The sequence below is a fragment of the Melanostigma gelatinosum genome (genome assembly GCF_949748355.1).
Source record: "Melanostigma gelatinosum genome assembly, chromosome: 20".
Classification (NCBI taxonomy): domain Eukaryota; kingdom Metazoa; phylum Chordata; class Actinopteri; order Perciformes; family Zoarcidae; genus Melanostigma; species Melanostigma gelatinosum.
The window spans coordinates 12,282,182-12,308,004 of record NC_136653.1 but is presented as its reverse complement, the minus strand read 5'-3'; the positions used below and the strand labels follow the sequence as shown (position 1 = coordinate 12,308,004).

Below are 25,823 nucleotides of genomic sequence, written 5' to 3'. Positions count from 1 at the left end.
GAATGTTGGAAATGTCTCCAGCACGGCTGACAGTTGTTGTTGTTACAAGAACTCTCGGTTTTACAGCTTTCTCTGCCTCTGGTCTCATGGACAGTTTCCTTTAGAGCCCGTGTTGTGCTACACAGCTGCACTGGTGGTGTAATATCCTTAATGCAGCTGTAAATCCTTTTACGGTTCTTTTCAACAATGTGTCAGTCACTTTGGTGATGGGGAAGGGAAAGAAACCGTGGAGTTCTTGAGGCCAAAGTGTCAATCTGCATCTTTCTCCCTGTTTCTTAATCTCCCTCACATAATCTCTCTCTGCCAGTCTTTCCATCTCTCTCCAACCACAGATTTAAACGCCTCTACCCACGCTCTCCTTTATTTTTTTGCTCTGCTCACACCGATTCAGTCTTTTTTGTTCCGCACACAAATTCACCTTTAAATCACATTGCTTCTAATCTTAAACAGCGTTGCCGTAACTGTTACTGCGCTAACGTAGCAAGCAATTTGTTCCGCATTCCTCATTTAAATCCACTTTGTGTTTGTATTGGCCACCAGCTAAAGTGCGTTTGACTGCAGTTTTTCGCCCCGCTGGGTCAAATTGTAGCCGGTTGTTGGCATAGAAAAGTCTGTGAGCCATTGATTCCCCCCCCATGGGCCCTCTGGAACAGATGCAGAGCGGCAGGGAAAATTGAAACCGGAGTCTGCTACCTCTCATAATTCCATGACAGCGAAATGAAACACTATCTAAAGAAAGCAATCAGACTCTCAAATTACCTTTCTTGGGGGTGCATTGTTTGCAGATCAGCAGAACTGTCTTTGCTCTGTCCCTTTATGTCATTGTATCTCGCTCTCTCTCTCTCTCTCGCTCTCTCTCTCTCCCTCTGTGCCTTTCAGACACTCTGTAATGAGTGGTAGAGTGGTGATGTTGTGTTGATTTATTGCATGGTTGCCCAAATGGAACCTGGATGGAATGTGTCTTTCATTGGGGTGTCATTTAGATAGAAACACCTGTGATGCCTAGGGACAGCTAAATTCTCCATCAGGAATAGATTCCCATCTGAGCCACGTTGTACACACACACACACACACACACACACACACACATACAGGTAAAACAGATACACAATCGAAATTCGTGAGCACTCAAAACAAAACGTGCACTCGGCATTGACAAAGCTGCGCAGTCATTCGCGAAAAATTGATTTGCAATCAGATGTGGCCGCATATAAAGTATCCCAGAGGTGGCATTAAAACAGTCTTTCAGTCTATTTAGCGCTACACTCCTACAATATAGCCGGACTCGCAATACACAGTTCTAAAATCTGGTGGCCCCATTACCCACAATGCAATTCACCTGCTGGATGGGTCTCATATTTTGCACTTTTTTTATAAACCTTTTTTCACATACGTATGTAGCAGTACTCCCTTAAGACCTGTAAACAGACTTGTATGGGTAAAATCAGTGTTCGTTTTTTGAAATGCAAAGCTATTGAACGAAGGATGGGACATGATCTTGAGGTGTATGGCACATGTGCAGTGTAACTGGACCTGCGAAGTTGGTTGGTTACAACAGACAACACTAGAAATAAAGGGATGGTGTCCGCTCAGGCGACAGAACTTTTTGGTTACGTGTGAATGGATAGCGGCCGATATACAATGATCTATTTTCAAATAGAAAGCATTTGTTTGTGGTATTTTATTGAAGATATTTTTCAGGAACAAAAGTCCCTTCCCTTGTTATCCCTTCATAACCCGCCAGCTTTGTGGAGGGTTATAAAACACTATCACTAGTAGCTAGTAAATCCTGCAGATGTACAGCTACAAATATGAAGCCAACGCAGCAAAGCACATTACAAGCAAGCTGGTCCTTCCTCTATATTTTGTTCTTCTGAAACTCCAGTTATGGAGAATTAAGCTACTCCAAACAAAACATATGATTGCCCTTTTAATTCACTGTCACAAATAAAACTGCCTAAAAGTAAGAGAGTTAAAAGTGCTGCAGCATACCCGCCTGTGAAGACACCACTACACCACTGCAGCATACTAATGCTCAACCACACATACACACACATTCAGATAGGGTACTTTGTTCGCAAGGTGCAGCGTTGTCTTTGTTTCCCAGAGGCATTCTGGGAGGAAGGAATGAGAGAAGGAGAGCAGTTAACAGTTTGGCCAATGGAGGAGATGGAAGAGCACACACACACACACACACACACACACACACATAACTGTGGACAAACAGACACACAGCCACAAACTGATTTTTGAAATCCATCACTGTGGATGAAGGTGCAAGATGAAGTGAAACTCCATCCCAGCGACCAAATTCCCTGCTATCCTCTTCAAGCCAAAATCTTGATGGGACACTTTCATTCAATATGGCATATACACTGTGAGTGTATCGGTAGCTGCAGTATGTACCGAGCTCCAGCAGTAAATGTTACAGGAACAAAATAGAGGGAGATGTGAGGACAGAGAGATGGATTCGTGGGCAAATGAGCAGATTAATGAACAAACAAGAGGTTTTTTTCCTACAACGGCAATATGCTCAATGGGCTGGAGCCAAGAGTGAGATTTTAGTCAATGAAATCAAAACTAATGAAGGAAGTAAATGAACAAAACACCCATTAAAGACATTACACCACATCGTTTTTTAGAATGCAATACATTGTACCCGTACAGAAATCTATTACTGCAATTGTGCATCTATGGAAATGTCATATCACATCAATGATACGTCATATCAATTTACATATAGTGGAATACCATAGAAAGAGAGAGAGAGAGCTAGTGATAGATGGATAGATAGATTTGACCAAGACACTGTATCCTTATCTACTTCAAGAACTGTCCTACAGCTGCTTCCCTTATGAAGATCGACAATGTATTGCATGACTCATTAGTCCACACAAGGGCGGAGATCACACAGTCCTTGTAATCTATCTGAAATGCTGTGACAGTTCGTCCTCCAAGCTCCGACAGGAGATCTCTTATTTTGAAACTGATACCATCTGGATACTGCCGCTGGGACACACAGTATCGGGGTTAAGTGCCTTGCTCAAGGGCAATTAAGCCATTGATGGCTGAGATAAGGGTTGGGGTTACTCAGCAGCTATTTTACACTGAGATTTCCCAGCTAAGCTCCTCTCACTGAGTCACGCATGATATTTTGCATTCAGCGTATGATAGTTTTGGTGACTGTTGTGATATAAACAGGTCAATGACAGGCCGTGTTAACGCCTGTTTGGATGTGAAGCGGAGTTTAGCTTGCCTGAATAAACAACAGGAAAATTGTAATTCATGTCAATTTTGTGCACCTTAAGCACGAGACACACTCCTTTACTTTTTCCTCTGCAGACCAGTTCGGTACAGTTCTTCGCAGGATCGTTGGTGTGTAACTGGTGTTGCACGTTGCGTGGCGTTGGGCTACACATCGCTGCTAATCGCTGTTTGGGGCACAGACCCAGCTCACTGGCCATGACACCCAGGGTGTGTTGAATCATATCAGTCCCCGACAGATCCCGTGGCCTCCTCTTTTCACTGCTACTGTTCTGTGTAGTTGGGTTGGCATCCGCATGGTCAACAAAGCCCTTTCGAGTGGGTATTAGCTATATAGCTAATCTCTACAGCACCATTTGATCAAAAAGGGGATTTCACAATAGCCTTTTGTTTGCTCAGGCAGTGTTTGTGAATAGTCCAGTATGTAACATGCATGTTTGTTCTGGGAGTTGAAAGCTGGGTGACTTGCTCGAATGAAAACTGCAGACACGCACTCGATTCAGGGAACTGTGGAAATATGAGACAATCACCTCTGCCAAAATGGTGCTTTAGCTGTGATTGAATGGGATGGAAGTAATCAACCTGGAAAACCTTTTCTTTTCCTTCCACATCTCTCTGTACCTCTTCATCCGTCTGTCTTTCCACTTCCGTCCACAGCTGTGTCGAGTGTGATTAATGACGGCCATTCAATAGCTTGATCAACCACTTTAGCAGCGATTGTTAATCAGATGCTTCTTTAAATGTCACGGCTGAGCAGCTGAGAGGAAATGAGGCCACTGGGAAATTGAGTTTTTCTGTGTGGGCTGGTTATGTGTGCGCACTCTGCACATTTGTGTCCTTTGGTTCCTGGAATATTGCCACACATTGATAATCATGAGTCTCCTCCGTATGCTGTTTAACACATATTGGGCTCAGCAGCTAATACTGAAGGGATGCAGTGGAGCCTAATGTTCAATTCCGAACGAGCAGTGGTGTGTCTCATTAATAAAACATTGTGCCTGTATTATGAAGAGCAATACATCTGGGATTGTACAGTCACTAGAAATGAACATCTCCTGAGAGTTCTGCAATGCTCTGTTTCATGTGCGTGCGTGCGTGTGTATTCTCAATAAATGACTACACCAAACGAAGCCAATCAGGGCCTACTCATCATTTGTTTCAGATTTTTTTCACGAGAACAAATTCCGAATGATTATTTTTATGTCTGGCTGCCAAACTGAATTACCGTCGCCCCACAGCAAGCATTATAAACGTGTTTTTGAAGCAATATGATGAGAATATTTAACCTGGAATTCGAAGCTGCTTGTGTTTTCTTATGGGGGCATTTGCACATAACTTCTGTAATTTCTGCTCTGTCTCTGTGCATTTCTCTAACTTTGCAGGCAGCGCTTTCTTACACAGGTGTGTATACCTGCTGTACATTGGTGTGAACATTTTTGACAGGGTTTTGCTCTTTGAGGAGCTCAATATGTGCGTGAACGGTGCTGCGGGGCAACTTAAAGTCTCCGGCTTTAAACTGAGCATTTTCTGTGTTGCAACGGGTAAATACAGTAAGCCCCAGAAGATTACACTCTCAGTCGAGCATTATGAAGAGAAGAGAGGGTGTGGCCTTGTGTGGATGTGCTCTGAATTCAGCTCGGTCAGGCAAAGCCATTTATACAATGCAGTGGCGACTGCTATCGAGAAGCTGCAGTGTGAATACAATGGAAGCACATATTCCACATGTCAGCACTACAGCGTGCTCTCATAGGAAATTTCTGTCTGTGCTCGCGTTGGTGCGTTATTATGGTATTTATTATTCATCGTAGCAACATACGGCGATGCTTTTGAAGTTTCATGTTCAATCAAATATTACACAGTGAGCGAGCTTAGCCTAAGGCAAGGTTGAATCCCGTTCTGTGGAAATAGTACACAGCATTTATTTGGTACATCAATTATTTTATCAATCCATGTAATTAATTGAATCGATTAATCAAGGAGGGCAGCGAAGGAGAGGGGGGGTGATTGATGACGGAGGGGATGGAACTCACCTGATTGAAATTCAGGAGCAAGAGTCTACAAAGGTCAAGGGTTGCATGGGAGGCATTTATAGGCACAGCAGCCCTTTTAGTGGGACCTGTGTTGCCATGTTAAGAATAGCCTTTATCAAAAGTGAATGTGTGTGTGTGTGTGTGTGTGTGTGTGTGTGTGTGTGTGTGTGTGTGTGTGTGTGTGTGTGTGTGTGTGTGTGTGTGTGTGTGTGCCTTCATACATCTTGCATCTATTCCTCTGAGGTTGCTTGGCCTTGTGTTCATGGTAGGTTAAGTGATGCCAAAGCCCAATAATAAATCTCTGGCGCAACCAGGACAGCTGACCTGAAAGGTCACTGTTTCATTAACTGTCTTCCACTTTGATTTTCTCATCCCTCGTTCCTGTCAGCCTCCCTGTCGGCCTACCTGCTAGCTACACACTCTGAAGCATCCCATGGAGGGCAACATGGAAAGACATAGGAAGGAGGCTGTAGTTACGCAAAAAGAAAATGTGCAAGGATAGTTTGATATTTTTGAGGAATACGCTTATTCACTTTCTTGCTGAAAAGATTGCTGCCAGTCTCATATCTGTTAGATATGAAGCTATAGCCAGGAAACAGTTAGCTTAGCTTAGCTTTGCGTAAAGACTGGAAACAGCTAGCCAGGCTACCCAGAAGGTCAATCCACCTACCAGCAAACTCACAAAATAACACATTGTATTTTTTGTTTAATTATTGTTTGTTTGATCCATATCATTTTTTTGTATTTATTTATTTATTACTCTCCGACAGATCCAGACGAGCTGTTAACTTTGTTTCCAGTCTTAGTGCTAAACTAGGCTAACCGTCTTGTGGTATCAATCTTCTCATTTAACTCTGTTGAAAAAATAAATTTTTGTTCGACATTTTCCCAAAATGTTCACTTCTGTGGGAAATAATAAACGAGAAAGCATTACAGTCGTTAGCAGCACTTTGCTCTTGGAAGAAGAAAAAAAGTCACTGTCCGTGTTAAGTTTACAGCTCACCACCTCTCCTTGTGGAGAATGGCCACGTGGTTGGATTTGTTTGAACTGTACAAGCAAACATTGCTTTTCCCAAAGACAAATCAAATAGTTATTCAGCTTTTTATAGTTCGTATCATTTGAGCCTTAGTTGAAAGCAACAATTAATCGGGAGGGAATTAGTGTAAGCCTCAGAAGAAGCTCTTGAGTAGATTCCAAGCACCTCCTCTGACCGCCTTTGTGTTCACATGAATGTTTTACGAAGTACCATGTTGGTACTGAAAGCGCCAGGGAGAGAGGGATTTCTGCAACCTTGCTAGATTTGTTACAGGCATTCAACTGGCTATCTTCCTCTTTTAACCTTAAGTGGAGGTGAATCTCTCTCAAGAATCTCTCTCCTTTGATTATAGGTTTCATGCAGCAAGTGCCGTTTCATTCAAAAATCCTATCACCAGGACGTGCAGTGTTGCCAGGTGTAGAGGTCTTCTCCCTCGTGTCCTGCGTACACAGTAAAGCTCTGAGTCATGTCTAGACAGAACAATTAGGGCATACATACAGACAAAATAACAGTGACATTTAGGCAAGGTGTTCACGCTGTGCAATCAGACCTCATTTTCCACACTGAGCTCAGTCACTGGTAGCCATGTCTCGAATTGGCAAGGAACAATCTGATTTAATGTGAAGCCTTTTTTGTATTTCCCATTTCCGCAGGCCCCGTCCTCAAATGAATGCAGCCCAGAGCTCACAGCTGACGGCGTATCTTTGAAAGCACAACTGCTCTGTCACTAGGCTGGAAAGAAAAGGGAATCAGCAGGAATGTATTGAATGCCGAGGGGTGTTTTTATGCCAAAGACAATGCTGTATGTCATAGCATGGCGACAAACGTGGCCTGCCGTGCCATTATAGTGGAATACAAGCTCAGAAATTGGTCGAAGAACAATTATCCTGCTACTTTAATAGTTATATATTATTTATTTCCTTTTATCGTGTTGAAAGCTGAGGCAGAACTATTAGGTAAAGGTTTTAAATATGTGAGAGGAAGGCTATGAACTATGAAATTAAGGTGAACTGTCATCGAAATTCACTCTTCCATACACACAATGAATTATTTCAGTCATTTTCTTTGGAGAAGTGGATATGTCTGACATTCTGACCGAGCACGGTTGATAAAAACGCACAATCATCACTGCACAGCACACACAGAACTGATGACGTGAGAGTTTGTTCAAGAGTCAATTTCTGTCTCGTGTGAAGTCATCCGAGGAGCGATATTGAATCTATGGGGAGAAGAGACGAGACTGTGATGTTTCACTAGCAAGACGAGGTAAGACACCTCAGCGAGGCCGGGCCTGTTGATGTCATTTATTGCAACATGAAAAAAGAATGTAAAAACCTTTTCGCTTCAAGCTGACTTTCAAAACTTCAGCAGAGGATTATCTTGTTTAGCCGACAAAACGTACGGCCTCAGCTTTGTTAAACTTTCTTTTCTTATACTCGGCGTGTTCAAGTTCGGTTAAGGATTAGATTCGTAGTCCCCAACGGTCTGCTCAAATTTTCTGAGACCTTTGAGGATATTTCTAATGTTTTTTGCTCTTCCATTTATTTCTGTTAAGCTTCAGTTCTGTGTTGTTCAGACAGTGCAAAAAGGGAACAAAGATAAACTCAGGAGTTTTTATTCATATTTAGTGTCAGTCCAAAAAATATTATCCCTTTGTGTTCTTAACGAGACTTGCAATTGGTCCTATAAGTCAACAGTGACTTGACAGTGACCTTATTGTCATGCCCATTCAGTTGGACTGGCTGTTCTTCCCCCAGAAAGAAAACGCATGGTTTGTACAGCTACTTTGCACTAAGAAAATGAATCTGGTCCGATTATACTAAACCTAATTAAGCCAAATTACTGTCAAAGTCGCTGTAAACTACAGCTGCAAATTCTAGTGATTAGCATGTTGAATCGAACCCAAAGAGAACATCTTCTGCACAAGAGTTTGGCCTTGATCCTTGAAAATTGCTTGCAAAGCCTCTAATGCCAGTAAATGTGGTTGAGTCCAGATTTGAAGTACGGTAATTGCTCTAATGAGGGTATTCGACATAATTGTAGGGGAGTGGGGATACTGTGGGGAGCTTATTCTCTTCATTTGGTTGGCATAAGAGTCATTTAGAGTAGGTTACCTTTGGTTAGAAAACTCCCACAGACTTCCCATGTGCCTGGAGTAGACTTTTACACACATAGACCTCAATGTGTGTAAAAGTCACACATTGAGGTATATGTGTGAAGAAGTACAGGATTTAATTGCTCTATCAAATGCAGACTGTATGCACATGCTATGTCACATTGTTGTAACATTTTAGCCACACTAGCGCCACCACTTTGGTCCAGACTGAAATATATCAACAAAAAGTGATTGTCATTCATTTCGGTACTGTCACAGGCATTCACAGGTAGGATCCAAACGCAAGACCACAGGAGACAGAAGTCAATGGAAACAGGTTTTATTTAGCCTGGCTAAGACAGGAAGGTGTGGAGCCCGTGGTCCGACACCCGAGTGGCAGATCGACCACAAGGGCAGAGGATGCCACGGGGTTGAAGCGGGTGAAAGACGGTACGACCTGACAACCCCAGACTGCAGGACCAGATTTTATATAGAGACAGGAGACTCATTAGTGGGACCTGAGTCTGGTGTGTCAGGCTGCAGGAGGCGATCGGCTGGAGTGTCCTCAGCTGTGCACAATCACGGGTGTGGCCATGGGAGGCGTCTGGAGGCAGAGGACAACACAGAGCACATGGCACACAATAACAAACAGGGGAATGACAGGACACATGAGTAGATGAGATCAGGGGAAACACACAACGGGTCAGACAGGGATCCTGGATCCTGACAGGTACAGCCCTCGTGATTCTTGACTTTTCATCTAGCACCAGCGTCAGGCTAGAATTTGACAGGCAGAAGACAACATGCCAACAGCTTTCTTTTAAGGCGACTGCAAACTAGAGGGTGTAGCAAAGCAAAAATAATTTAGGAGTGAGGGCAGCAATTTGTAGCTTTCTCTGGAAGTTCCTCTGTACATTGTTACACCTGGTTGTATTGCCTCTGTGCGGATCCTGACTTTGTAATCATGTATTAATAATGAATGCCCCCCACCCCTCCTCTGCTCTCTCCACAGATGCGGACTTTGCAGACATGGGAGTCCCCCCACCTCTGCCCTGTAGGTATACTCCCTCTCTGTCTCTCTGTCTGCTTCTGTGTCTTCCTCTCTCTCTTTCTGTCTTTATCTCACTATCACATTCACACTTTCTTCTTTTTTTTATCTCAATAAGCTGATTCATGCTGTGGTTCCTCAAGTTATTTGTATTATTTGCATTCTAGTTTTTTAAAGTATGTCCATGTGTGTAGGCTACCTGTGTGGTATTTGTTAGCTTGAACTGCACATGCGTGCATACAGTATGTGTGCATGTGTGTGTTTGTGTGTGTTTATGCATATGCGTTTCTTTCAGCCTGTCAGTATGACATGGTTGGTCCAGAAGGTATCGTTGAGTCCCATCAGATCACCAGAGACGGGAAGGCTGACGCCACCGAGGCCGTCGACTGTAAATGGTACATCCGCGCTCCGCCGCGCTCCAAGGTTAGTGACGCTAAGCTACTAACTGTGAATTCCATTTACTGACACATTTTGAAATGTCACACGAAATAAAGTGGAACTGAAATTGTTTTCCCATCTGCTGGGTTCAGGACAGCAGAACACAGTGATATCGGACAAAAAAATTAAGAAAAAAAAAAAACATGCCGCAAGACTGCTGTTCATTTGGGAAATACTGCATATCTTCATTCATTCATTCCAAACTTTCAGCTTCAACTTCAAGACTTTGCTATGTATTTTTCCTGTTCATTTTCTGTTTCCATATGGCATTCATTCACACATGCAGTAAGATCAGGGGTTGCATGTAGGTTTGTGTGCAGCTGTTAGCGGTATCCTAATGTGAGCGTTTGTGGCTGTGGGGGAACTTGTTCCTCTGCTGGGGTCAGGCAGATAGGCAGAAGGGTTTACTTGGGGTCTGGCCCATTTTTTAATCAGCAAGCTGTTGCCAAGAGGAATGGAGAGAGGGAGGGGGGGGGTTAGACTGGTCAGACAGACAGAGAGAGAGAGGGGGGAGGGGGAACGTCAGTGCTGATGAAATAGTGTTGCTGTGCAGTTTGACCCTGAGGCCTCCGACAGTCTGCATATGTTTGCTCCGCCAGTATTTTCCACGCAGCCCTGCATGCATATACAAATACTGACAGACAAACACACACATACACACCTTTATTACATCCCCTTACACACACTAGACATGCTGCCTTATCTACCAGAGTTGCCTGTGCAACTCTGGTAGTCAAAGTATTATGAGGCCTGCATTTTGAGGATTTAAAGGGGCATGGTCACATTTATAATACTGTCTTTTTAAATGCTGAGGTAAAATATACCTTATGTTATAATGGCTTCAAGTTACAATCTCGGAGATCTGTGTTTTGTTCTCCTTTGGCGGCACCCATGGTGATGAGCATTAATTGCAGGTGTGTTTTGGAATCTTACTTCCCAGAGAGCGCCACATGAGATTTTTCTGTTGCTCCAGTTTGTAATACTGCAAGTGCAAGGGCTTTTATCAGAGGACATCTATCTATTGCCTCCACGCGGCTCTCAACATGGCGACAGCTGAGCCTTTCGAGGCGGCGTCATCAGCTGTAACTGCCGCATGAGCACAAGGCAAAGTTCCCAGAGTGTGTGTAGTCTTCTGTTACTCACAAGAGTGAGATAAGGCAGCTGCCATGTCAGCTTAACCGTCACTACTTGTTTCAATAATTCAGCACTTGTTAATGTTCCAAGATGTTATCACTGGCCGTAGAGATCTTTTATTAAAGTCATACAGTCCACGTTGGGGAAGCTATTCAACTTTGTTCCATTAATGATAAAAAATATGACTTTTTCTTGCAGGTTTTTTATTCGGTGCTGCAGGCTCTTACTATGCACACCCCTACTTATGATATGACCGGCTGATAATATTGTTGTGACTGTGATTCATGGCCACAGCAGTTACTTAGCTCTTATCTGACACATTCTTCGGGGTCGCATATTTCCATCTAACGCCTTGACTCCCTTCAGAGTGTCCTTCGTATTCAGCTTCTTTAGGTCCCAAGGCCACAGGAACCATAAGACTTTGAAACAGGTGTTAGGAGGGACCCTGTTCCCGGTTAAATGTTACAATCAATGCAAAAAGGCAGCATTAATTCGTCAGTCTCTCTAAGTGGAGTGAGTAATTCAGCCAGTACATTGCAGCTACAGCACCACAGACGATCATAAGTCTTTGGCTAAGGCCGTGTATGTGCATGAAAGAGCAACAGAGGGATCGAGCCTGGCAGTATGATGTATTTTCCTTGGTCTGAATCAGTGTCATTTTCCGCCCTGCAGGAGTGTCTCACAAGGCAAGTCATGGGCCAAAGGCTGACAGTCAGTGGCACTGATGGACAAGGCAGCAAATACGTTTTTTAGCACAAATCTATCTTCAGTCACATACAGTCCTGAAGCTCCCACATCCACTGTTCATGCTCAATCACGCACAAAATACATATAACTTACTGTACTCTCTTTCTACAACACACACACTCGCATGTTACCGCAGCGAGGGATGCAAAGGACGCCACCCACCACATCAGTGTATGTGCTGCGTGCTTTCATTTCCCTCTGCTGATACAGTACTGCACTGTGCCAGAAACAGAAGAGAGATCATGACATCCTATACCGGAGGCTCTAATTAGACTGTACCGGAGTGCTCCAGAGAGAAGGGAGGAGAAGGGGACAGGGGAGGAGGAAAAATGGGAAAGGAGGGGATAAGGGAAAGATGTACTTAACAATGCATTTCATCAAATATCTAAATGTATAGGGAGGGAGTTCAGTATCAAGATGGCAGAAGGGATTGCGTGAAAGGTAACTAAAGGGGAGACCGGCTGAAAGAGACACCGGAAAGTGAGCAATAATAACCGTGTGTTGTTGCCAGAAATAACAGCACTGCACCAATTATCATGCTATAATGTTATGGCTTTACACCACCATGTGTCATTTTATTTTCATCCTATGAATAGATTTTACAGAAACTACCTTGAAGAAACGCACTAATTAGCTATTACTAGCATCCAACGTAACTTAAAAGAAAACCCAACAAACATGCAGCTCGAGGCAAGGCTGTGCAACACAGTATCACACTTTACATACAGACAGACATACAAAATAACAACTCTCAATAATAACTCTCGTCGACTGCATTCGGTATATTTCTAGTATCATTTCAACTTCTTGGTGATTCTGTTTGGACAGCTGTCCGAATTCAGCTGACAGTTAGTTGTAGAGGAATACTTTTAGTTGCCTTGTTTTGACTCATAGCAGCTTCTGCATTTTCCAAGCCATCATTTGTGTCTTGTCTGTTTTACACTGTCTGGATTTTTCCACCACGTCAGCCTGCACTGTCTGCCACCTTTTGTGTCTTTTCATGACGGTAATGGCCTAAATATGGGCCTTAATTTTGACTGTAATGAACAGCACGTACACTGTTACGGGCGCCTTTTAGCAGCAGTGAGAACATATTCCTCCCCAGTCGGTGATGGATTCTGCGTCATTATTGGACGCTGCAGAATCAATGAGGAGGCAGCCTATTTTCCTGCTGGAGCCAATCTCTCGCCTTACAAATTGGTGATCGTATCTATCTGATCCATTACCGTCATTTTGCTTCGTGATGCCATCTGCAGTCAGATTTTTCGTAAAAATAATACATTCTTGATCGAAGACCATAAGGCTGTCATCTTTTACAACATAAAAGGGTGCATGTGGCAGTATGGGGTAAAGGATTATGTTTCTTTTATCACTGTGTTGGCCCTCTAACAATAATTGGAAAGACCTTTGCTTTTTGCTTCTTTCAAGTTTAGGCAAGGCAAGTTTATTTGTATAGCACATTTCAACAACAAGGTAATTCAAAGTGCTTCACATAAAACCATTAAAAGCATCAAAACACAAGGCAAAAGAAAAGGAGATTTAAAAACAGTTAAGAACATTCATTGCATTAAAACATAAAAAAACTGTGTAAGAAATAAAATACAGCAGTAAAATGCAGAAATGCAGGAAATTGATTCATATATCAATTGAATGTGGTTCAATTAAAGGCAGCAGCAAGCAGAAAAGTCTTCAATCTTGATTTAAATGAGCTGAGGGTCTCAGCAGACCTGCAGCTTTCTGGGACTTTGTTCCAGATATGTGGAGCAAATAAGTTTAGCCTGAAACTACCAGCACTTACAAAGGTAGTCCTGAAGCCGCATTTCCATCTGGCCTGCACAAGCATTTTGAAGGTTTTGAAGTTCACACTTTCAGCAGGACAACAGTGCCATAGTTTTAGTGCTGGATTGGTTTACATTGTATAAATACATTAAAAAAAATGGAAATCTCTCTGTCGTACTGCTGCTATTGCACCACAACCCCTATTCGACTTAAACTAGACCTGTGGAGGACAAACCTATCAGCTGCAACAAGATACAGCAAGTATCATCAAGCAATTCATCATTGATGTTAATGCAGAGCTCTTATAAGCTGTGAAAAGACTTCGGTCAGATAGATGATAGACTCAACTCACATCGAGATTGTTGCACTGGTGCATTAGTGCAGCTCTAAAATATGTCACGTGGATAATGGCATGGCCAAGAGTCAACAGCCACACTCGCAGCTCTCATCGTGCTGCTCACAGTAACAGTGCATGCTGATTATAAGCAGGTATAATGTATCATGTTGTGGTATAATGTGCTAATTAGAACTAAACACAAATTACATCTGAGGCTGATGAGAACGGCATCGGTGTTTTTTGTATTAAGTCATGAAGCAAAGTATTGGACAAATTTAAATTATGACCAAATGACCTGTCTAAAATCTTGGGCCAGTCAATCCAATAGATGTTTCCATATTTCACAGGATAAATGAAAACGTTGAACTGCTGGTGACTGTGGATGAAAATTCAAGGGTTACCAAAGTCAGTAGGATTCGTCCTCTGGTGAAAAAAGAAGTCCCCGACACCACCACTTAAGCCTGATGACTCAGACGAGAACCAGAAACTGTATCATGGTCAAGCTCGGAGATGATGCTCTTTAACAATAGTCGGTTCATCGCTTTAACCAGCCATTATCACCAGATGAAGTCGATTGAAAACGTTGAGTGGACACTTGATCAACAATGTTTTGTAATTGTAAATAGTCTCCCCTGATGGAATTAGCTTTCAGCCTAATTTGGCTGCGCTGACAATAGAACGATTGGGCCAAGTGACCTAATTAACATGCTTATAGATACATTTTACCGATTACTGGCCTCATGAACCTTGATATTGACTATAACCTTCAGGATGACGCATCAAATCAGACTTCTTTGGCAGTACGCCACGTGAAATTGAGCCATTTTTAAACACCATCGACCCATAACAACAACTTTGTCCTTCGCTCTTTCGTATTGTAAGGGATTGCTGACAGTTCTCTTCATCTTCAGATGAAAACAATATTCTTCGCTGCATTTTATGTGACGTCTTTCTGAGTTCATCCACCCTGTTCATCCACCCTGTTCAAAACCAAATGTTGGCTCCACCATCTCAATATTTCCATCACATTTAAAAGGCACTGTGCTGACAATTCATGCTGTATCGGATAGACCACAACAGCACTCTCCAATGACGTCTGCTAAGAAATTGTTTTCAGAGCATCTTCCATCTTCCAGTCCTTCCTGCAGGGGTTAAGACATACATTTTATGAAAGGCACATCTCTATTTTATTCCAGTACCACAGCATTGAAGACCAAAATAATGTACTTAGTCTTGTGACAAAAACCTTAAGAGTGGCTGAATATATGACACATCTTTATTCGATGGAATATTTTTGAATATGGAATCCAGGGGGAACTGGATAGCTTGTTTCCCCCCTCCAATCCATTTCACTTGTCATGTTGTTGGAGCCGAGTTGACATTCCAAGGTCCATTATCCTGCTCCATCTGCAGCTTTCGTCTGTGGGCATTTGAAGCGTCACATTTCCCTGTCACAATTGGGGAGCGATCCACTCCTTAACCGTAATGATGGCAAGTGCTGTGCGCAGCCAACCAGAACCATAGCCGGGATTGGGCGATCTCAGCCAGATGACCGAGTGACAGATGATGCAGAGGCAATAAGGAAGTATTACTTTCACCTAGAATAGCTGTTGTGAAGAGTCAAGGTGGTCACCAAGGTGGATATTTCACTCAATAAGGGATCGTTAAGGGAATAAAATAGTCCATACAGCTGTCACGGTTTTAAAAGCTTCGTTATATATGCGGTATATGTTTGGTATACATGAATTTGAAAGAAAGTGTCTGAAGTTAACTGTGCATGGATGACATCTTCTCTCTTGATAATCTAAAGCTTGTGGCAAAAATGTCCAAAGTCTCCTCAAAGTTTAACAAGGTTTTAGGTTTTATGTAATGCTTTTATCCCAACAGATAATGAGTCTAAAGCGAATGGACCCTGAGTCCTCCTTTCATATGCGTGCGTAATGACTTTGTACAAGCTGCAGTCTGTCCGTCTTATTTCATTACAAAGCCTATAAATCAGGCTCTGGGATAATGAGTGAGATGCACAGGCCATAATAGAAATGAGCTGAAATATTTTCAGTTCAACTTTTTTTCTTTCCACATCTTTCAATTTCCTCATTTGATCTCTGCCTTTTCTCTCTGTATTTTCCCTCCTCCCTCCTCCGTGCATTGGACAGATCTACCTGCGTTTTCTCGACTATGAGATGGCCAATTCCAACGAATGCAAGCGCAACTTCGTGGCAGTGTATGATGGTGGCAGGTGTGACATTTTGAACCTCTCATTTTAATAAATTACACAGAGGCTCAAAGTGGCCATAATTACTCGTTCATTTTAGGCCCTTTATCTTGTGATGATGACTTAATCATCTCCTTATCTTGAGATAACAACTTGCCATTGTGCTTTTTCTTTTGAAGACTTTAATATTTAAATATGTCATGACATGAAATGAATGGTTTTGACAAGATACAGTTCCTTTGTCCCAGTCTGTCCATGTCAAGTTAACCTCTCATGTCTTAATGGGTAGCACTAAGAACTTAAGGCTGAAATAAGATGAATTACTTTACAGGACGCAATTTCTGACACAAGGAGAAAGAGCCTATCATTATAAATTCATATTCAAGACAAATTGTGGACAAATCTTTGTCAGTTATCGTTTAAGAAATACACTTGTTTGCTCTCTTGGGGAGAGTTGCAACCAGTATAAACCCCAGGAAGTCACTGCACCCAGCCCAAAAATAGCCAAGCACATATCCCCCATAACACCACTACTTGTCGTTTTTGCACTTTTTTGTACGGATTAAACAAACGAGATTTAAAGGTGCTGATGGGTGGATTGTGTGACCCTTGGACTGAGCCAGGCTAGCTGTTTCCTCCTGGTTTAATGTCTGCTGGCAGAAGCAATTGAACATTAATAAAGCAAGTGTGTTTTCTAGAATATCAAACTATTCCCAACTTCACTTGCAGAGCCGAAACTTCCTTTTATCTCAAGATCATGAGATATTTAATTCATGATGAAAGAAAACCACATTCAATATCTTGAGATAAGGAATTAATTGAATCATGAACTGCAGTACGCTTTCAACAAATATGAGCTCCCCAACAATCTCATTTGTTATCTTGAGATTACCTGAATATAAAGTTGTGATCACATGATATTGGGCCTTAAAATAATCGGAGCAACCATGGGTGCTGTTAAATAATGTAGATAATTGAGTTTCACGTTGAGATTCAGAGTGACTGTCCATGATACTTGATAATAAACTGCAGATGTGTTATCTCATCCTGACTCATCTCAGTTCGGTGGAAGACCTGAAGAGCAAGTTCTGCTCCACGGTGGCCAACGACATCATGCTGGTTTCCACACTGGGCGTGATCCGCATGTGGGCGGACGAGGCCAGCCGCAAAAGCCGCTTCCGCATCCTTTACACGACCTACCAAGAGCGTAAGATTCCTACACTCACACTCATGCTGTTTATCATAAAGATGTTGACTGCAGCATCACTCACCTAGGAGAAGCTGATTAGCTTTATTAATCAGACTCCATGACAGCGGCATTGACGGCAAAAATAAAACAGGTCTGGTCTTTATTGGTTAAAGGAAGATGGAGGCACAGTGACCATGTTTATGGCAATTTCTATTGGATGCTTTTAATGGAAAAGATGCTGTCGGAGGCTTCCATTTACTTCCATGACCATTTAAACAGCAGCAAGCAGGAAACCAAGGAATGTGATTTCCATTATAGGGAATATTGCCTGTGGGTTATTACGGAGATGATAGTATTGGTGGATTTTAGGTCAGTGCTGCAGCACTACCAGCACCGTTCTTAATAGATAGATACAGAAAGGGAGAGCGAGAGAGAGAGGAATATCTGGGTGAGCAACAGTATGTTCACATTTCCCCATTTTCTTTTAGCCGACAGCACACAAACTCTTCCTCTTTCTCATCCAGTGGCTCCTCATTGATGGAGCTTGTAGTTTGACAGGGGTTGCAGAGGGCATTCTTTGCACTAGAGAGGTGAATGAAGAGGGTCTCCGGCTTGTGAGTATACAGTCTGTCAATGTCATTCAGAGCCTTTTCACTGCCACACACACACACACACACACACACACACACACACACACACACACACACACACACACTGCACTAAACATTGCATCTTTTCATTTTTGGAACTTGAAGAGGTATCTCTCTCAGTAAAAGGCTGCTCAATTTTTTAATTTTTTTGTTACATGATTCAAATACAAGAAATACGTGAAATCAATTCAATGAGTTTCAAAAGCATCATTTGCGGTTCCACTGATATTCCAGAGGTGCTATGCTCTTTCATTTTTATGTTGGCAAAAGGAAACACCATGCTTCCTTTGAGATTGCTTTATTGTTGCCTCAGTGCGTCATCTTGAGATTGTGGCTATTGAAAAGAATAAATAATGCATCATGGATAAAGAAATATATTCAAAAGCCAGTGATTATTTAAAAGTAAGCTGAATTTACTTTCTCATCCTACCGCATGGTCGATTGGATTTATTGAACGCCACAAACTAGACTCACACACTTAACGAATCCGTTGTCGCTCCTCACATATCTACAACATGTCTATGTCGGTCGTATGTGTATATTGTAGCAATACGATTCGTTTAGTGTCTCGCTTCTATAGAATAAGCGAACAGCGTCAGTATTAGTTGTTAGTGTTGTGAAGTCAATGGTCCCCTTTCGTAAAGGCCTTTACACCAAGCAGAGCCAGGATGTGCTGTTGCCAGGGCAACGCCTCTGCTTCAGTCACTCAGGCGATCCCCAGCCAGACCTCAGCCTTTAGAGCAGCATCCACCACAGCTCAGCAGCACTGCACCAACCCTGGAACAGGTGTACCAGAGAGGTAATACAGTCGAGTGATGCTGTCTGAACTTGCTGCGAGTGCAAGTCAACTTTTTATTTATTTTTTTCAAACAGTAAAACGTACTATAGTACATTGGGAATAGCGAAGTAACGCTGCTTATTCCAACGTGCACCGTCATTTCATCACAGGGTAAGATTTGTTGACAAGATGTAATGACATTTTAATCATATGCACATGGTTTTGGAAGATTTTTACCTTGTTGATTTCATAATGTAAAACAAGAGCATGTTTTGAAAGGCTACAGTCGTGACATTGAAGCACAAACAGTAGAAATAAAAGTCGTACATTCTACATTGCAGCTCCCTGAGAAACTGACAAAGTATACAAGATGCCCCCTGACATTTGTACGATCCACCTTAAACAGACCCATGCTACCCGAAAACTACCAACATCTGTTCACCAGAGCAAATTTTGAAAACTTAAAAAAATACACCATTTCATGATAATACAAATTCATTACCATATGAATAAAAACATTATTACATTTTTTAAATCATTTCTGGGAAAAGATGAAGAGCAGGCGAGAGCAGTTGACAGAAGGGACAATGTAAGGTGAGGTCCAATGTGCACCATGTACCGCAGAAGTTAAATAAGGTCGAAAGTAAGACAATGCGTAACTACTACGAGTGAGCACGTGTACTCTTTTCTCAGGTGCACTCTCTATTTGCAGGGCCGTTTTTACAATAAGCGTCCCCTTGCTTCAGTAGATCCCAAGCCTTTAAATATGTTTGTTCACAGCTGCTGGTTCCCAGTGGGACCAGCAGTTTTTAGAGAACCATTCACAGCTGCTGACTCCCAGCAAGATGCTCCGATGGGGACCACAACGTTCCCAAACGCAAAAATCCACATTTATTGTCCGTGCTGCGTTCACACCTGCAGATACTACTGATCTTGCTCTGTTTCCAGACACACACACACACACACACTCTTGCTGTGCAGAACTACAGTGTAAGATTACTAATGTGAAGTATAAGTCAGTGAAGCCTATCTTTACCCAAGAAGCAATTATGTCTTATGTGATAAATGTGCTTGTGTGACATCACGTCTGTCAGCATTGTTACGCCTCATCAACAGATACCCGTTTCTGGGGCTGCAGATGGAAATTTGCTCTGGCTTCACTACACACATCACTTCTCGTTTCTTGCTAATCTTCTTTGCTGAATGCATGAAAGAGTTTAAGAACAACACACAACACATTAGTATGCTAATGTCTGTTAGCATACTGATCTTTAGATCCTAGGATTATATCATCTCTACACACTTGTTATCTTGGTTACTTTGGGATTATAAAGAGGAGTGAGGGAATTAGATGAGATTGAAGAAAGGATAGGAAACAGGGATGGATGGATGGAGGTGGATGGAGATGGATGGCTTTTTGGAAAATCCAGGGTTTGGAGAAATTCCATGGACTGAGATTTTGTTGCTTGATAACAAAAGTAGTAAATGTAATGTACTCCACTTAATCCGCTGACAAAGCCCACTGTTTTTGCTCAGTAATAAATGGAAAGAGGAAGGACATCGGAAATCTATGAAGGTGCCGGTCCATGCCGTGCTTTAAAAACCAATAACATACTTCCTACAGTATATTTCACTGGTAACCAGTGAAAGGAGGCCAGTGCCGGGTAGATGTGGTCTGTTACCAGTGAGGAGCATATGGTAATTAATTAAGGCAGGAAAATAAAAATATGTTGTCAACGTTATGGGTTAAAAACAAGAATCGGTAACGCATAACCAGTAACTGACAGTAATGTCCCAAATTAGAGCAAGTTAGAGATTATGTCACTGCAGACGTGAGCGCGGAAAAAGCATCATCATTGCAAAAGGAAAACAACATCAGACAAAATAAAGAGATAGCATCCTCTTATTCGGGAAATAGCCGACCTACACTGGAACAAAAAGACAGGTCTATATGTGTGATTTAATGAGAATCAATCATGATAACCATGTGTTGCTTCTAGCGCTTCACTATAGAAACATCTTCGCTCTTGGAGCCCGCCTCTACGGAGACACCCAGACTTTTTTCATCAGCCACTCATTTAGGAGTTCATTTATGCATCCAGCAGTGACTTGGGATGTTTCTGTGTGGGCGAAGCGGCACTTTTATTACAGAATGTCTTGAAATTAATTTCGCAAGAGATGAGTGTGGATCTCACTCTTCATATCGTCTCGTCTCATCCTGTGGTGTGTGGAGGGGACGGGAGGCGAAAGAAGGAGTGGACTCCCTCTGCTGGTTATTAACAAAACAATCTTTGGCATACAATGCATGAAAGAAAAAGAAAATGATGAGAAAGAGGCGATCGGAGGTAGGGGGAGAAAATGAGAGGAGGGGTATCGGAAAACACACACAGAGAGCCTGCGTGACTCAGGAAGTGCTGGCAAAGGCCCAGACAGGATGGGATACAGAGAGGTAGAGATAAGTCACACTAATTTACTGTGTTATTATTCACTTGGGATGAGTGCTGGGATGAAAACAGCCATACATCACTGTCAAATAGTCCCCAGCTCTGCCATACCACTGGCAAGCTGCTTTAGTACCCGGTGCCCGTGTTGTGTTTTGAGGGGAGAGAGCACTACACTACAATTATCTAGCAGGTGATAGTAAAACGGCACTCTACACTGTAGATTAAATAGGACAAACTATCAGCATGTCGTTAGCGTGCCGTGGCACTCTTCCTCACTGTTAATGACCGTAGGACACTGATTTTACGATCACCTACCTATCGCTCTACCTCTTATGACGCGAAGGCAGCGCTGTGTCTCGGGCCACACAGGCAGAGCGGGTGCCATGGTAGATCATGTGTCTGAGGACAAGCTCGTGTTCATGGCCTGGTTTGAATTTGTGTTGATGTGGGCTGTGCACCGAGGAGACATAAACAACGTCTTGCGTGAATAGAAATGATTTGTTTTGGTAGGTTTGTTCTGTGTGCAGATGATTGCGAAATGCCATGGCTAGCTTTTTGGTCACCGCACACACACACACACAGTACGCTCACATTTCAAGAAATTCATATCCAGAAGTTGTCTCTGCAAATGTTTGAAGAGGAGGATGATGATGAAAATTCATGAAGAACAGATGGGTTCGGGGGGGGGGGGGGGGGGGGGGGGGAACAAGTCTGATTTGAGTAATGCCCATCCAAATTCATTTCCTCAAAATCTGGCACACTGGGACACGTCTTCAGCTGTAAATACTGATTTGTGCTGCAGCATATCTAAAGTGTCCTCCACATCTGCTGTTGTTAATGAGCGGAGAATCACTAAAAAGTAGAAGTTTTCACTCAACTGTTGATATGGCTTCTGATTAGATTACAAGTGAGTAAGTACAGGCTAGTGATTCAACTGAGTGATAGTTCTACTTTATAATTCCGTCACTGTTGTTGTAATTTGTTTGTCCTATCCAGCTCCATGTGATGCAGATGCCTTCTTCTGTCACAGCAACATGTGCATAAACAACACCCTGGTGTGTAATGGCATGCAGAACTGTGTCTACCCCTGGGATGAGAACCAATGTAAAGGTGAGATGTTGCTTTTTTTTTCTAGCATCAAGAAGAGAAACACCATGAGAGATCTGTTTGAGTGTTTCAGCACCACGGAGAGCGACAGGAAAACAGAGCCACTGGCAGCTCCATCATTTACCTGCACCTCAAACTGAGATTGTGTTGTTGCAGCGTCTTCTTTTGCCACATGATGCTGTTCCAATAATTAGCTGAGATGTGTGAAGACATCTGCATTATACCGCCAATTAATTAGTCTTCTGTTCCTCAGCTTTTCCTGAGCCATCACCGTATGCCAAGAACACCGTACGACAATAACTACAATTTATTTTTGATGGTCGTATCGCTGTTGAGCTTCACTTGCATTTAAGTTGTGCTCTAGTTTTGTTTTCGCTTCAAACATATACAATGTGCACATTCACACTCTCTCCCCTGGAGGCCTAGAACCTAGAAAAGCTGCACACAGACATGCTACAGTGCTGTAACTCTTTCTTAAGCACGGCAAATGAAAGATTGCCTCAATTAATTAACCCTACACTGCCTATTCTTCATTTAGACTAAGATACCTTTCCACCCTCCAGTCTGAGTTTGAAATTGTGCAGAACTCAGTCTGAAGAGTCCATGTTTTTCAGCCTGTTAATCTGTCTTCCACCTTCTCTCTGCACTAGTAGTAACGCGTAGTGGTACTGCAGTGCCCGCATTTGTCCTCATTAGTAGTAAAATGTCAAGTCTCATTCCGTTCTCCTCTACATTCCTAATGTAACCATTTGCTGTCATTGAAGCTCAGTGTGCTGTGCTACATGATCATCCAGCGTTTCAATGCCAGACCAATTCTCCGTCTTTTCAATAGCTAATGGCAGTCATGGCCTTAATCTTGCACATGATGAGGTCCATTTGTTGGAGATTTCTTTACATGTGAGCTATGTTATCTCCTTCTTTGAGCTGTTGCAAATGAAATCTTTGACCATTTGCTAAGCCCCCCCCCCCCTTAACTACTAAACAGCTCACTTTTAATGTTGAAAGAAAAATAATTACAAAAGCATGCACATTCAGATGAAAAATACTTGGTGCTGGACCGAATAACATATAAAAGAGAGAAAAAATAGCACGAGTGACATGAAGTGTGTGTGTGTGTGTGCGTGCATGCTCAGCTGTCAGTCAGTTAAAAAAAGAAACCATCCAAACTCTTTATACACAAACTCTTTATAAACAGAGTATCTCATACAACAGCCCCTGAGACATGCGCAGCTTGAAAGGCCTGATGACGGTTGCTGTGATTGAACAACCACTGTATGTGCGAGGGGTTCAGCCAAGGGAACAGAGTTGGTGATCACAGTTCTGTTGTCTCATCGTGATCGTTATCTTCACACGTTTTGCCAAGCATTTCAAAGGGACGTGTAGTTAATGTTCTCATTAAAGTTCCCTTTCTATTGTGATGTCTTCTTACCCATGTTCAGAGAAGAGGAAAGCCAACATCTTGGACAACCTGAACAACACAAACGGGACCATAATTGGTGTCACTTGCTGCATCGTCCTCATCCTCCTCATCGTCTCAGTCATCGTGCAGATCAAGCAGCCACGTAAAAAGTACATCCTGCGGCGGGAGGATTTTGACCCCACCATGTTCCAGGAGGTCTTTGAGCCGCCCCACTATGAGCTGTGTACTTTACGGAGCGCCACCACAGCTGCGGCGGCCTCAGCCGACTTAGTCGACCTGGCAGAAGACTTTGAGAACTACCACGCTCTTCGCCGTGCCTCCTCTCGCTGCATCCACGATCACCACTGTGGCTCCTTCTCCAACCCCGGCTCCGCCCACATATCCCAGCTGTCCCTGAGTGGACGCGGAAGTCGCGGGAACCTGAGTGCCCGAGACGCAGGGGCCGCCACTCTGCTCACAGACCTCCCGCAGCCGCCCATGGCAGTGCGGCCCTTGCTGCCGTCCTCTGGGAATCGCAGGAGCATCTTGGTCATGAAGCATAGCTACTCGCAAGAGGCAGCGGACAATGGATGCGACCTGGACGACGACCTGGAAGAGGTTCCCACCACCAGCCACCGGCTTTCACGCCATGAAAAGGCAGTACAGCGGTCAGTATCCATAGATTTCTGATGAGGAAAAAACAGCAACCGTAGAGTTAACTGTGGGGGATGTTTGAAATGTGTGTGGGATACTTAGGCCTACATACATTTATGTTTTCCTCTTATTTTAGCTTTCCTCCTCTTCCTCTCATTCTTTTCTTTTAAGTATTATGATGAGCATCTTCTTTTGCACTGATCCTTGTTCTTTCTCCCCTTTCGGTCATTAAAAATGTTTTTTTTCACAAAGGGCTAAATTATGTTAGAAAATGTGCCCCCCTTTACATGTCAAGTGCCCCCTGCTGTAGTATCTCAGTGATTCTTAGCTCACTCTACTGTATTTTGAGGTTTGTTACAGCTCTTTAATCAAATGCAGACCTCATTTTAGAAAATATGAATTATTTTTAGTTCAGTCCAGTTTTGACAGTGAACACAAAGGGCTTGAATCTGTGCCTCGTAAAGACGACTAACTTCACTGACATGAATGCAAATTATAATAAAATATGCATTTATATTCCTAACTGTGATACTGAAATGATATAACCTATATTATATATATATATATATATAGCTTAACATATTGGCATGAACAAGATTTTCTATCTAAAAAATAATATTTAATTGTTTACTTGCACCATGACTGCTTGAAAAGTAACTGTATATGTTTACAAAAACACTATGTGAAGCTATCGGAGTACATTTTGGGGGGAAATATGTTCCTGCATGCACTTTTTATGTGCACTTTCCAGAGTGGTCTTTACTGTTTATTCATTTTCTACAAGTCTGCATGCGAGGCTCCCAGTGACTAGCAAAGCACGAATGACTTTTTTGTTTTTTGCTGTTATGTAGCACATTATGCATTCTGACCTCTCTATGCAAAAGGAATTTGATATTAAATGAAAGAGCCATGACATTTCAGGTTCTGCCTCATTGGCTCTTTGAGCAAACATGAATCAGAGTACAACACAACTAGGGTCTAAGAGACAATTTCAAGGTAAGCAACCCTATCCAACAATCTAAATCTCTATATGTTTTTTGTGTAGTTACCATTTGCCCAGTCAGTATATACTTTAATGTGAGTTAGTTTTCCTTTTCTGTGATTTTTGCCCGGGTTTATATTGTTTTTTTTATTTGTTCATTTTCACCAAGATGGTTTTCTTGCTTGCAGCCATCTTGCCCTCCGACTGAGTTTGTCTGAAGTATTTTGTGATGCTCAAGTTAACTGTATGTCCTCCCGGGGACATACATTGTATCACTCAGTGGACATTCATGAGCATGGACTTTTTCAATCATCTTTAGTTGAAAATGTTATCAAATAATATGTCTAACCTCTGCACTTTTCTCCCAGTAGGCCCACAGAAAATAATTCATACCACTCATGTGAAGTCACTTGTTAAGTCCACATAAAAGCACACATTGGAAAGCAGACGCAATCCCCACGCTTTCATGAAATTATCAATGATTTTTGCACACACT

The 25,823-nt window shown here is 42.5% G+C and overlaps 1 protein-coding gene across 1 annotated transcript in view; it reads left to right on the top strand.

Moving 5' to 3' along the window:
• neto1l (neuropilin (NRP) and tolloid (TLL)-like 1, like) overlaps positions 1-25,327 on the top strand; it is a gene marked incomplete at its 3' end in the record, with an annotated part of 51,035 nt that extends 25,708 nt beyond the window's left edge. The window contains exons 5-11 of the mRNA XM_079291696.1: positions 9,439-9,480; positions 9,770-9,897; positions 16,066-16,148; positions 17,186-17,331; positions 22,182-22,295; positions 23,732-24,359; positions 25,267-25,327. Of these exons, the coding sequence (XP_079147822.1) occupies positions 9,439-9,480; positions 9,770-9,897; positions 16,066-16,148; positions 17,186-17,331; positions 22,182-22,295; positions 23,732-24,359; positions 25,267-25,327 (1,202 nt within the window). The remainder of the gene's footprint in view (positions 1-9,438; positions 9,481-9,769; positions 9,898-16,065; positions 16,149-17,185; positions 17,332-22,181; positions 22,296-23,731; positions 24,360-25,266) is intronic.
• Between the last annotated feature and the right edge of the window lie 496 nt (positions 25,328-25,823).